This window comes from Ambystoma mexicanum, chromosome 9 (assembly GCF_040938575.1).
Source record: "Ambystoma mexicanum isolate Mex_15411 chromosome 9, UKY_AmexF1_1, whole genome shotgun sequence".
NCBI classification, from domain to species: Eukaryota; Metazoa; Chordata; class Amphibia; order Caudata; family Ambystomatidae; genus Ambystoma; species Ambystoma mexicanum.
In genome coordinates this window covers 708,099,382-708,112,779 of record NC_090931.1, presented here as the reverse complement: position 1 = coordinate 708,112,779, position 13,398 = coordinate 708,099,382, and the positions used below count along the sequence as shown (strand labels likewise).

Sequence of the window (13,398 nt, the reverse complement as noted above, 5' to 3'; positions counted from 1 at the left end):
CCTCGTCCTCCTCTATGGGCTCCTAGACTTCATCTGGATGTCATTCATTGATAAATGACCCTGGCATTGTCTTAAAATGCAATTAAATTAGATGAAGCACAAGAAAATTGATATCTACTTTTATTGAAATCATGGAGAGTGCTGACTATACCCCCAGTCCAGGTCACAGTAACCAAAATTGTTTAAGATTTTTCTGCATTAAAAATCAATAAAAGTCCCCTACTGGATCTATTCTTGTTAGACTTTTATAAAATATGCCCCAAAATATGAGCTTCTTCATTTTGTATGTTGTTTATATTTGTTTAACATTAGGGAGATTTACTATTATTCTTCCTACTTATAAAAAGGGGAAAGCTACTGTCCCTTTAGTTACTGACCGATATCTCTCCTAGACTGCTGTTTGAAGATTTTTAGCAAAGCACTTCTTGTCAAACTTGGTGAGTGGTTTAAGAATAATAATATTTTATACCTGCTTCAATTAGAATTTTGCACTGGACCAGGATTTGAATCTATCGTTGAAGTAGCTAAATCCATTTTTATAAAAAATGTTCTTTTATGTGTTTGGCCACTGTTTTCGATTCAAATGATCATAACATGAAGCAAGGTGGAACTCTGAGTTATTTAAGGTAGGGGAATGATTATGATTGATTAGGATATTTTAAGTTTGATGCATGCATGTCTTACCAGATGTGACTTAGTGTTTGAATCATCATTAAACAGATCTTTCTGAAATATTTTGGATTATAGAAGAATGCATAGAAACTGTAGGATTAACTGTAGGATTAACAAGTAAAATTAAGGCATACAGGAGGAAGTATCACTCAGCTGCTAATAAATCATTACCAAAAATGAATTTGGTCTGTCCAGTAGTAATGGTTGAATGTGGATAAAGCTAACCCTCCATGAGTTACTGTATATTAGAATCTTTTAGATAACCTTGTTTTTTATTAGACCAAATAAAATAACAAATGTTAATGAAATATCTAAAAACCTATTGAGAACATATGTAATTACAGTATTAATGATATCGAATAATGTTGGCAATATGACTATCTTAACATATTTGACTCAGCCAATCATAGAAACTGGAAAGGTTATGGTATGTTTGAGGAACATGTTGATTGTTTCCAGAATAGTATGTTGCTTTTTTTACACATCAAATCTAGGTCAGCAAGTACATTTATAATGACATATTAGCTATTCTAAGAAAATATACTCTGTTTTGAATCCTAGTTTATCGTTTCTTTTCTCAACATACTTTATATAAAAAAAATGAGATTCAAATCTCTGCTAGCACTTAAGAATGGAGAGATGGCATGGTTTGGATCTGATGCGAGAATTAATAGCTCATTCGTATAGCTAACCTTTCTATTGGTTTATGAGGGGGCATTTGGTCTGTATTAACTGCATAAGGTAGGGTTTTTATTTGGTTCAGAAATATGACAGTAGTAGAATTAGCCTAAGTGACTGAAGTCTCAATGTTGTTTAAAATAGAATAACAAAGATAAAAAGGTTTGCACGCATATGGTTTATATTATGGGAGTGCAATGTCTATAATTCTTAAGCAATTGAATCTGGTCCTGTACCTTTCACATTGGTAATTTTTGATTTGCTTAATGTACTTCTTCACTGGTTATCATATTATTGTGTAATCTGAACGCCATATCAGAACGGTGAGGAAGTGATATTGCATGTAGATACACGTTAATGTTCCCACGAACAGTGGTTATACATTCTGCAAGCTAATACTGTTTAAAGCTGTAGTGTTCAGTCTGTTATGGACCAAGCACCAATTGAATTGATTGAATTAATAGCATGCAACGTTTGCTGCTTAGACATATAGACGTTTTCAACTTCTAACACCAGGTGCAGGTAAGAGCAATGATACATATACAAATGAAAAACTTTACATAGATAGGCACAGCCTGACTATATCTGATCATTTTTTACATTTCTTAATCTCTCATATATAATAGAAACTCCAAAATTAATGAGATCCTGGACAATGTAACATACTACAGGTAAATCATATAATCATGTTACTAGTACACTTTCTTCATTAAATCAATAGTTTTTGCCCCTGTAGTCATTTTGACCTTTTGCCTTCCACATTGGAAACTTAACCCAAATGAGGAAAATTGTGTAGACACATTACTATGCATGTTCCAAAATTGTCTTTACGAAGTTCATGGGGTAGTGGATAACTATATTGATCATCTTTCAATAACATGTTTCAGTATTAGATGCATGTGGTTTTTGCCCATATCATTCTTACTGATGTTCATTCAAATAATTGGTTAAGAACATTTTGCTTGAATTGCAAGATTATTGTATTGACTGTTTCCTTATACTATTATTAGATTGAACGTATTGCTCCTGATGAATGGAAGGATTTCCCAAAGTGCGTAGAGCTGGCAGATTAATGTTGAAAGAACAAGATGTGAACAGAATATTTTATTTTATGATTGAATGTAGGTGGAATAATTTTCTATATGAATTTGTCATCTTTTCAGAAGATGAGCATATATAAACTTTGAAGATTCATATATTTAAATGTAATGTACTCACAACCTTCTACTTGTCATAGATTATTGAATGATTGTTCAGTATTTAATGTGTCCCGGGACTGCCCCAGGTATCTCACATTCAAGCAAAGGTTTCATCTTTGAAAACACAATACATTTACATCGGATTGGGTCTGGCTGTCGGTCACACGGATCACAGGCAGTGGTTTGAGTCTGTTTTACCTTGTGTCTATATAATGTATGTTAGATGTATGTTAGATTGGGTGCCGCTGTATGCCACACATTCAACAGAGAACATGTGGATGGATGTTTGCCCACAGGGTAGAAATGGTATGGGTAGTTCTGGTGTAACGGTTGTTGCATAGATTAACAAGTATGCAAGGGGCATCTTCATAATGGCATGTTGCATTATTCCGGCATGCTCATTATTGCATGTTTCATGATTTATTCCAATGTTTTCTGAAGAGTGTGGCATAGCAATTTGCGGGTTACGACATCATACTATGGCAGTGTTTTCAAGATGTGCATGTTCTGGGTGCGTGCCATGGTGTAATTGGTGTGTGACATGCATCCTGGAAAGTTGTGTCCTGATGCAATCCTCTAAATACAACTCATTTGATGGCCTCTTTTGGATTGACATTTCTGGATATTTGTGTTGCTTGTTGTATGTGTTGGGGTAACTGATTTGTTGGCCCTTACGTTGGTTGTGTGAGCAGGGTTGTAGGTGTGTATGCTGAGTCATGTCTTTCCATTGTAGAGTTGTGGTTTAGCAATGCCCTTTTTGTATTGCTGTGTGGTGTAACGGAGGGAGAAGTGTAGTGCCATATGTATTTGGCTGAGAGTCTGTGATTTCCTGGAACCCTGGTGTGTGTGGCTAGGATGTCAGAGTGGAACCCTGGATGTGTGTGATTGGAGATTCTATGATTGACATTTATTTGGAGACGAAGGATTGGATTGGCAGGGTGTAGGTGGCCAGTGGTTTGTCAACCATTGCATGTTGTACCTTATGTATCCCAAGTACCAGGAATTAACCTACCCGATCACTGAACGTTGATCCAGTGTCTTCCTTGTCCACGAACTCACATCATTTCAAATAGTAATCAGACATAGCTTATACAAATAATTAATATGATTGAAATGTTTCACAAGCCTGAAAGCATTCTGGCCCTCTGAGCAAAAGTGCAGACTCCACAGGTCAGAGCTCTGCAGCGCTGTGTTATTTGTAGCTGCCTGCCTGTGCACTATTTTGTTTGTAGTTCCCATTATAATGGGAGCTGAGTTCCTTCCCCACTCGGCAGTGTCAACAAAGGATAGCATTGACAGAGTGACATTTTAAACCATTGTTTAACATACTGTGGAAGCAAGTAGATTCACCCTTTCCTTACACAACTGAAACCTCTGCCCCTTTTGTTGAGTAAATGCCAATGAAGCACTACAGGGTTGTATACAAGAGCTCTGGGTCTGTGCTCTTAGAACTGAAACAGGCGTCCAGAACTCCAGCCAAAATGGGAAAGGTAGGGGGGTCCAAAGCTTGTTTGCAAGTAAATATTAGAATTTGGAAATGTGATTTTGGATTGTTTTGAGTTTCCCACTGCAGCAACATAAAAGCCAAGTGCTTCTATCATCGCGTTTTGCTGGAAAATTAAACCTTATTGGGCCACTGTTATCTTAACTGGTTATTTCTGATGAACTGGCCTCTAACTCTAGAGTTATATGTAGATTGTATCCATGTATTTACATCTACTGCATTCACATCTTTGTGTATGTGCACCTGAGCATTTGCATAATTGTGTTTTTAAAAAGTGTGCATGAGCCACTATTAGCCCCCTTTTTTTTCTATACACTTTCTCTTATTTTCATCTGTTCCGTTTGCTCACTGATATCAGAGAAACATCAATGTAAATGCAGTAGATGAAAATGCCACAGATGTAACGACATGCCACTGCATGCGTGCTTTTTATTTTACTAACTACATTTGAATATGCAGAGATCTTAATTATATAAGTCAAACATTAGAGCCTGCTTCCAAATTCATATCAGTTATTGTCTCTGCTCTGTATAGCCCGAGGCCCGTACGCTCTTGCTTTCTACTTGAGTTCCTCTCTAGCTGGATGTTTCTTGGCAACACTAGATATACAAGCTGAATATTAGCAATGAAAGCCTGAAGGCTTTGATATGATTCTGAGCCTTGCCCCCTCCCCTATAGATCACCTTCTACGAGGACAAGAACTTCAAGGGCCGCTCCTACGAGTGCAGCAGCGACAGCGCAGACCTGCAGCCACACGTCAGTCGATGCAACTCCATCAAGGTCGGCACTGGCTCCTGGGTCATCTACGAGAGCGCAAACCACAAGGGCAATCAGTACTTCCTGAAAAAGGGAGACTACCCCGACTTTCAGCACTGGATGGGGGACAATGACTCCATCAGCTCCTGCAGCCTGATCCCACGAGTAAGTGCACTAGCGTGCCTCTATTCTAGAGGTTAATAACATGTTCATCTCTCGCAGGAAATGTGGAGTCAGCACATGAGAACAACGAATACAATTGATTGTGTTGGCAATGACAGTTAAACATGCCCTCTAGGGCCAGATCACCCCTTCCTTTACAGACCTCACTGCTGCCCACTCTTCTAATATACACAATTTGTTTAACAGGCAAACTGTTCGAAATCCTTTTTTACAGCATTGTAATCTCCTTCTCATGAATCTTTCTCACCATCCAAGTGATAGGACCTTGTTTACTAGGACCTCTGGGCTGTCCTACTACAGACATCTTCGGCCACTCCCCGTATTGCTTCTGCTGATCCGAATAACCAGGTTCTAGGCAATCTTGGTGTCCCTTTGTTCCGCACACACACCCAAAATCCCTGCCCAGTGGTTACTGAAATGGTTAATCGTTGGAGACAATTCTGCTGTACAGCCGCTGCGCGAGAGATCCAGTCTTACATGATTTCATGTTCTGCCTCCTTGATGTTCTCCTGCAGTAATGCAACGTACCATGCTTTGTCATCAGCTGATGAATTGTCTTTGTAAGTTCTTGATTTTGTAAGAGGGGCCCAGTCTCTGCGAAAGGTGAATGAGGCCCTGCAATAGACCATCCCATGCCTGAAGCCTAACCGGATGCAGCCGAGAGGAAGAAGAATGAGCAATGGGTTCCTTTTAGTCAACAGCCCTTTCCATGCTGTAGCCTAAACTTTGGATCAAAAAAAGGACTCCCTGTGCCACAGAAATGGCAATGAGGAAGGTCTTCCACAAAAATATACTTTGTGATTTCAGTTAATGATAATTATTAAAAACAGAATTGTGGATTATCTGACTACCAAGGGCATGACAGCAATCCGTACATCCAGAAAACATTAAAGTGAGATTACGTATACATAGCCGAAAACAAATTAGTCTTGTTTCGTGGGATCCCAGATTGGCATGGCGGGGGCACACAAAAAGAGCTGCACAGCAGGGTGACCCTCTTCCTCCACTGGAACCATACACGAGAGACAGAAAAAGCAGTAGTGAGAGGTTTTCCACCTATGCAGGGGTAGTTGTGCCAAGAACAGACTACCCCCTTTACAGCACTACCAGCTACAGTACTAAGGGCAGTGACCATTACCCATATCGAAGGGGTCCTTTGGGACCATGGGCTGAGCTAAGGTGCAGGATACAGCACAATCCCCTCCTCTATGCCAGCTTGTCTTGCCACCAGGTGAGTCCTCAAAATAGATGGTCTGCCCAGGGTCACCTCTTGCCTGGCATCCATTCGTGTCTTGTCATACGCGAGGGGGTTCAAGGTGGCAGCCAAAGCTTAGGTCTAAGTAAATACAGCATCATGTTGGAGGTAAATCCTCCCACTTTCATCTAATAAATCAGCAGAATTGGTGGAAATACTGCAGCGGTAATTCCGCCGGTGGTAATTCCACCGAAATCCCCAATCGAGTCCTATGGACTCCAAATTAATGATGACTAACATTGCCGCACCACTTGTAATCCGTCAGTAAATCCACCAGACCAAGTGGCGGTAACCGGAATACCACCCAACTCATAATGAGGCCCAATGTGTTCCCAAATATCAAATGCACAGTGCACCCCATTGCACGTTTGGCGTTGTTACCGTCACTTTGTACGGCAGATTTACTGTCGGATTACGAAAGGTGATAAGGAAGGGCTGATCCCCATTTTTGGAGTCTATTGGACTCCATGGGAATTTGGGAAGATTTACTCACCACCAAACTCAGAATTTGGCGGTGGAGTAAAAGTTGCAGTAATTCTGTTACTGCCAAAAAGGTTGCAGTAATGGAATGACTACAACTATTTTACGACACCATCAAAGTGATAATGCAGTCCGATAAGTTTACAGATAGGGGCTTATTTTTGGCCCAGCGTATTGTAAGAAACATGCGTAAAAGCTTTGTGTAAGGCATTTACTCATATTTCTTATGTCACGCCCCATTTTCATTGATTTGTATAGCAGAGAGGAGGGGTGGAACACAATTTGCATTTCTGCCGACTCCCTTCCTGTCCTCCATACAAATGCTACTGCATTTGCACCAGCATTTAGTTATTTTATTTATGTATTGGATATTGATAGGGCACTTATACAGCAAGACAGAGTTTCAAAGTGCCACAAGACAAAAGGGGAGGGAACAAGCAAGCAAATAAACAATGGAAAATGACAATGAATAATAAAAAGAAATAAACAACGGTCCTACTAGGCCTTGTGACATTTGGAGCGTACAAGTGCAGTGAAGAGAAAGAGAAGGGGGCTGAAGGTAAGTGCTATTAGGGTCCCCTGGGGGTGGTGCCAGAGGTGCCTGTTGGAAGGCAACAGGAAATGGCATGGGCGGAGACGTTACAGGTGAAGGGGGAGGTCTGCCGCTCAACAGGTATGTGCAGGGCGAAGTCAAACCACCCGACAGTCTGGTGTGGGCCCAGAGGGCAGTGCAGGGGGGATGCTGATGGCGATTGGGCTGGGGAGCAGGATCCTATTGGGCTCTTGAGGGTCAGGCTGCCAATCTCAGCGACAGAGGTGATGGTTAACACGGGATGGGGAGAGGGAAGGAGAAGGATAAGAGAAACGTTTTGAGTTGTTTGCGCAACTTGAGGTGATCCGGTTTTAGACAAAGAGAGAGAGGGAGACTGATCCATAGGAAGGAGCCAGTTTAGGAGAGGGATATGCCCCCAGCTCTCTGCTTGGAGAAGTGTTTGACCAGCAGAGAGCTGGAGCGAGAAGATTGAAAGGATCTGGAAGGAGAGTATGTAGTATGAGAAAGCTGCAGTTAGCGTGGTCCCAGACAGACTTGTGGATGATGCAAAGGGTCTTGAATTTGATCCTTGCAGCAACCAGAAGCCAGTGGAGAGATTTTAGGGCTGGATAAATACGCCCCCCTGGGCTTCAGGCCAGGGATAAGTCTTGCAGCCCTGTTCTGCATTAATTGAAGAGGGCGGAGTGAAGAACGAGGCAGTTTGAGGAAGAGGCTGTTACAGTAATCCAGCCTGGAGAGAACCAAAGCTCTAGAGACAGTGAGCTTCTGGGTGAAGGTGAGGAAAGGGAGAATGCCTCTAAGGAGGTAAAGTTGAAAGTGGGCCTTCTTGGTAAGGTCCAAGATGTAAGCAGTAAACGAGAGAGAGAGTCAAAGATGACACAAAGGTTGTTGGCTTCAGTGGAAGGAGAAGGAGATGAGTGCATAGAAAGTGGCAAGAGTCCAACAGGGAAATGGGGAACAGGTGTCCCGATAGCAAGAATCTCGGTGTTACTGGCATTAAGACATAGGTCATTGGAGATGCACCAAGGCTGAAAAGCAGACAGACACTCATGGATGCCAGAGGAGGAAGTAGATGAGGAAGAGGGGAGCTTGAAGAAGAGTTGTGTGTCATCTGCATAACACTGGATATGAGGTGGGAAGGCAGAGATCAGGTGTGCAAGAGGTGTAAGGTAGATGTTGAAATGCCATGGTGAGAGTATGGAGCCCTGGGAAACCTCAGATGTAGAGAGAGTGGTGGTGGAGGAAAAGGACCCAAGGAGCACCTAGGAAGGGTGATCAATGAGGAAGGAGGTCAACCAATCCAGTGACTGGTCTGAGATGCCGAGGATATCAAAGTGCTGCTTTGTGAGAATAGAGCTGTTGACCATTTCAAAGGCGGGGGAGAGGTGAAGGAGAATAAGAACAACAGGAGAGTTAGAGTCAAGATTTTTTAGCAGTTCTTCGTGGGTATTCAGTTGAGCACTTTCCGTGCCTCTGGATGCTCTGAATCCAGATTGATGGTCAGGTAAACAACCAGTGAGCTAAGAGTCTTGGGTCAACTGGGGGAAGACCAACATCTTCAGGGGTTTCCATAGGAAGGGTGTAGTAGACATAGGGTGGTAGTTGGCCGGACACGAAGGGTTGGCTGAAGGCTATTTTATGAGAGGGTGCACAAAGGAGTTCTTGAGAGAGGAAGGTAAAGAGCCAGAGGCTAAGGAGTGGTTGCAGAAGGCAGCAAGAGCTGGAGGGAGGGAGGAGATGTTGTCCTTAATGCTTCTGGAGGAGCAGGGTGATACCTGTTTGGGTGAGTATTTCATAGAGCAGACTAATCTGGAGACCTCAGCCTTTGTGATAGGTGAGAAGGAGGAGAAAGTAGGTGTGGGTGAAAGAGAGGCCAAGGGAGGCAGGGGGACAGCGGGAGGAGTGGAGTAAGAGGAAGGAGAGAGAGAGGTCAGAATGTCCACAGTCTTGGAGGTGAAATGGGTGGCCAGTGCAGTACATAGGGCTTGAGAAGGGAGAGGCAAGGTGGAGACTGCAGATGGATTGGCTAGTTCCTTGAAGATTTTGAAGAGTTCAGCCGTGTTGTTAGAGGCTCCGGAGATATGGTTCTGAATGTCGGCTCTCTTTTTGGAATTGATAGAGAGACGATATTGCCTTTGGAGTAGACCACAGGCCAGTTTGTCAGAGGATGAGCCTGAGGTCTGCCACTTCCATTCAGCAACTCTGCACTTGCGTTTCAGAGCGGCTATATCAGAGTCATACCAGGTGTTATGCTTGGAGACAGGTTTCAGGCAGATCCTCATTACAGGGGCGAGAGTGTCAAGAGTTTTAGTGATAGCAAGATGAAGATTGGTGAGAACAGAGTCAGTAGGGGACTAAAGAGGGGGGCAAGGAGGAGGGGTGAAGGTGGAGGCAAATGCAGCAGCTGACAATCGTTTCATCAGTTGGATGAACGCGAAGGAGGCTGGCAGTACTGGCAGCGTCTCGGTCAGGGGGCCAGGAGGTCCCAGTTGAGAGGAGAGGAGAGAGTGGTCAGACCAGGAGATAGAGGTAGTGAGATGGTTGGAGAAAGGGATATCAGCTGTGTTGAAGGCATCAAGAGTGTGTCCGTGAGAATGGGTAGGAGCAGGAGGGAGAATAGTGAGGGAGAGAGAGGTACAGAGATCACGGAAGAGTGTAGAGGCAGGAAAATGGAGTCAAGGTGGATATTGAAGTCACAAAGCAGGAGGAGTTTAGAGGTAGGAGTCAGAAGAGAGGAGGTAAAGTTTGGAAAGGAAGACATACACTGGGCCTGGAGGTCTGTAGATAGTGGCAACGGTGAGATAGAGAGTCAGAGAGACACCAAGCTTGCAGACAAGACTTTCAAAGGGGGAATAGGGCTGGGTGGGTTTTAGAGTGGTAGGGACCCATTGAGGGAAGATCAGGGCTACCCCACTATCAGATTGGTTGGGCCGATGAAGGATAGGAACTTGTAGCCATCAAGGAGGAGGTAGTTAAAAGCAGTGACAGAGCTGACATTGAACCACACCTCTGTGAGAGAGAGGACATTGTGATCAAAGTCTTCAAGAAGGAGGCAAATGTCAGAAGAATGTTTGACAGCAGAAAAAGCATTCAGAGTGGCTAAGTGGAGCCGGTCACCACCTTTGAAGGTTTTCTGAGGATGGGTACAGGGGGTGGTACACTCGGAGGTGGTGAAGGAGGTGCAGAGAGAGAGAAAGGAGGAGTAGCATGAGAAGCTAGGAAGTTGATGAGGGCCGGCAGGTCCCGGTCATAGAGAAAAAGATTGGGTGGAGGACCCTGGGCCATGACAGTGCCATTATGAAGGACATTAATGATGCACCGAGAGGATGAGACGTATGCCAAGAGTACTTTCCATCTAGTGCCACCATTAATGGGTGAAGAGAAAAAGGGGAGAAGGTAGAGATCAAATGAGAGTTCCAAATGTCTGGGGAAGGGACAGAAAAGAGGGTATCAGTGATGGTCTGTCTGGAAGTAGCATTGACATAGGTGTCAGCAATAAGTAGGCCAAGATTAGAGGCCAAAGATCTTATTTAAACCTTTTTCATACAGACTTCGTGAGAGAGGAGGAATAGGTGATAGAGTAACAGTTAGAGAAGATGGGGGGGATGGAGAGTGCCATTTAGGTGGAAGAAAGTGGGACAGATGGAGAGCCTGTACAGTGCACAAGCAAACTCACCAGGCAGCCTAGCAGCCGAAGGAGGCAGGAGGATGCACAGATGTAATGCACACCTAAATTAGAATTGCACCAAAAGCACAACAATGCATTACAAAATGGGGGTGCATAGATGTAAGCACACTTAAATTCGAATTATCCGAAAGCACAACAATGAAGTACAAAACGGAGAATGCACAGATGGAAGCACACATGAATTTGAATGATCCCAAAAGCAAAACAATGCAGAATAAAATGGAGAACGCACAGATGCAAAGCACATCTAAATTTGAATTGTCCGAAAAGCACAACAATGCAGTACAAAATGGAGGATGCGCATATGTAAAGCACACCTAAATTCGAATTGTCCCAAAAGCACAACAATGCAGTACAAAATGGAGGATGCACAGATGTAAGCACATCTAAATTTGAATTGTCCCAAAAGCACAACAGCTCAGTACAAAATGGAGGATGCACAGACGTAAAGCACACCTAAATGCAAATTTTAAGCAAGGCATTAAGAAACAGTGACTGATTTGGTTTGAGGCACAGCAAGAAACAATTTCAATTGTTGCTGAAATTAGTATTTATCAGTTAGGCTAGTGGGGGAAATGAGGTAAGAAACAACCAAGCAGTGAATGGTAAAGGGTCCAAAGGAGGTGTGTAGGGCGGACGAACGTGGGTGTATGCAGGGTATAAACAGACCATTGCACCAATCCAGGCACAAATGCTGAGGATCCCTATGGGGTCCACTGGTTTTATGCACCAGAAAATAGCAGGCAGACCCCATAGAGATACACTTTAAACGCCACATGCCACGCATACATGGTAGGCAGCGTCTACTTCATTTTCATGTCGAGTGCAAAAGTGCTGGGCGGGAGGCGGTGCAAATGCTTGCACGCCACCTTTTGCCCTGCACTTATGCACTCCGACAATCAAATGACCAGAATTCGACAGCGGGGACCCGCCTACATGTATTTCTACACGTAACATGTTCCGTCACCGAATTACACAGCTCAATAAAATTATCCCTATAATGATTAATATTCACTAACCTGAGCTCTACAGACAAGAAACCATATAACAAGTATATATTAGACATCAGCTACTGACGTTTGTATATATTTGTTCTACATGACAGTTGAATAAATAGGTAATACATAGGATTTTTATAACTGGGAGTCTTTCTTCATGTCTAATATCCATTTAATTTCATCCCTCTAGTACCGTGGCTCCTTCAGGATCAGAATCTACGAGAGAGAAGACTTCAGAGGCCAGATGAGGGAGTTCACCGAGGACTGTCCTCATGTCTACGAAGAGTTCAACTACCACGACATCCACTCCTGCAATGTGCTTGAGGGGCACTGGATATTCTATGAAGAGCCCAACTACAGTGGTCGCCAGTACTACCTGAGACCCGGGGAGTACAGGAGATATATGGACTGGGGAGCCATGAACTCCAGGGTTGGGTCTTTTAGACAAGTCAGAGACTAATATGTAATTATTGCTGGAAATGTACTTGAATTTTAATAAAGTATTTTGAACATTTGCATAACCTTTCATAATTCCCAAACCAAGACTATCTATGAAACATGTGTCATTAAAATAATGGAACAATATTTTCTAAGACAAAAGGCTATTTTAGTTATCGATCATAACGAGGGGTGATGCTTTGTATATCAGGGATGCATCCATTACGCAGAAGTGAACACTCAGCACAGCCATGATAGCCATGAGGCAACACCATCATATTCCAGCACTCCCTTATATGTCCTGCTACTCGTCTACTTGCCCAGCTACTGCCATTTTAGCCTGGAATGCTACCTTAGCACATTCCTCCTCCTGATGTATCCTCATGTGCTCAATACTTTATAATAGTTACTGACTCACATGTCCCACTGCTGCCACCATATGCCAAGAGTAGCCTCAAATTCCCTGGTAATGCCGTCTCATTCATTGTATAGACTCATCTGCCAGGTACAGTCTTCATTGCTAGATTCAGCCTGACATGCCCAGGTTCTGCAACGTTTTCTTAGTGCATTCTCATAGGCATATGTACTGGCATCATAAGTCATCAGTTACTGCCATATTTGCCTGGTAAGGTAATCAAATGCTAGCTATAGTCTCACATGCCCATTTTCTACAGCCATATGTGTAGTATAGCCTAATTTGATAAATGTACTCATAATTTGCTAGATACAGCCTCACATTCCCAGATACTCATATCATATGCTCACTGCAGCTCCCTATTCCAGTGTGTCTGTCCACCTCTTAAATGCAAGTTCCCACTTTTTACCTTGTTGCTCCCCTGCTTCGGGTCAGGAAAGCAGGAATGAAGAAGGCTTGGGAGTAGGGTGGATTACCAAGTGCTGGGGGAACCACTGGCCCTTCTCTCCCACTGCTCCATTGCTCTTCAGGTTTGCATAAGCCACCCTAAGGGCATTGAATGTGCCCAGCCATTGGTGT

The 13,398-nt window shown here is 43.2% G+C and overlaps 1 protein-coding gene across 1 annotated transcript; it reads left to right on the top strand.

Annotated features, from left to right (window-relative positions):
* The first annotated feature begins 4,030 nt into the window (after window positions 1-4,030).
* On the top strand, window positions 4,031-12,426 carry LOC138487384 (gamma-crystallin-1-like). The gene is made up of 3 exons (XM_069613956.1): window positions 4,031-4,039; window positions 4,732-4,974; window positions 12,157-12,426. The coding sequence occupies exons 1-3, from the start codon at window positions 4,031-4,033 to the stop codon at window positions 12,424-12,426; spliced, it is 522 nt and encodes a 173-aa protein (XP_069470057.1).
* The last annotated feature ends 972 nt before the right edge of the window (window positions 12,427-13,398 follow it).

Excerpts from the sequence above, each read along its gene's own strand:
- LOC138487384 (XM_069613956.1), top strand. Across the intron at positions 4,975-12,156 it reads CCTGCAGCCTGATCCCACGA|TACCGTGGCTCCTTCAGGAT; the intron begins GTAAGTGCACTA and ends TCATCCCTCTAG.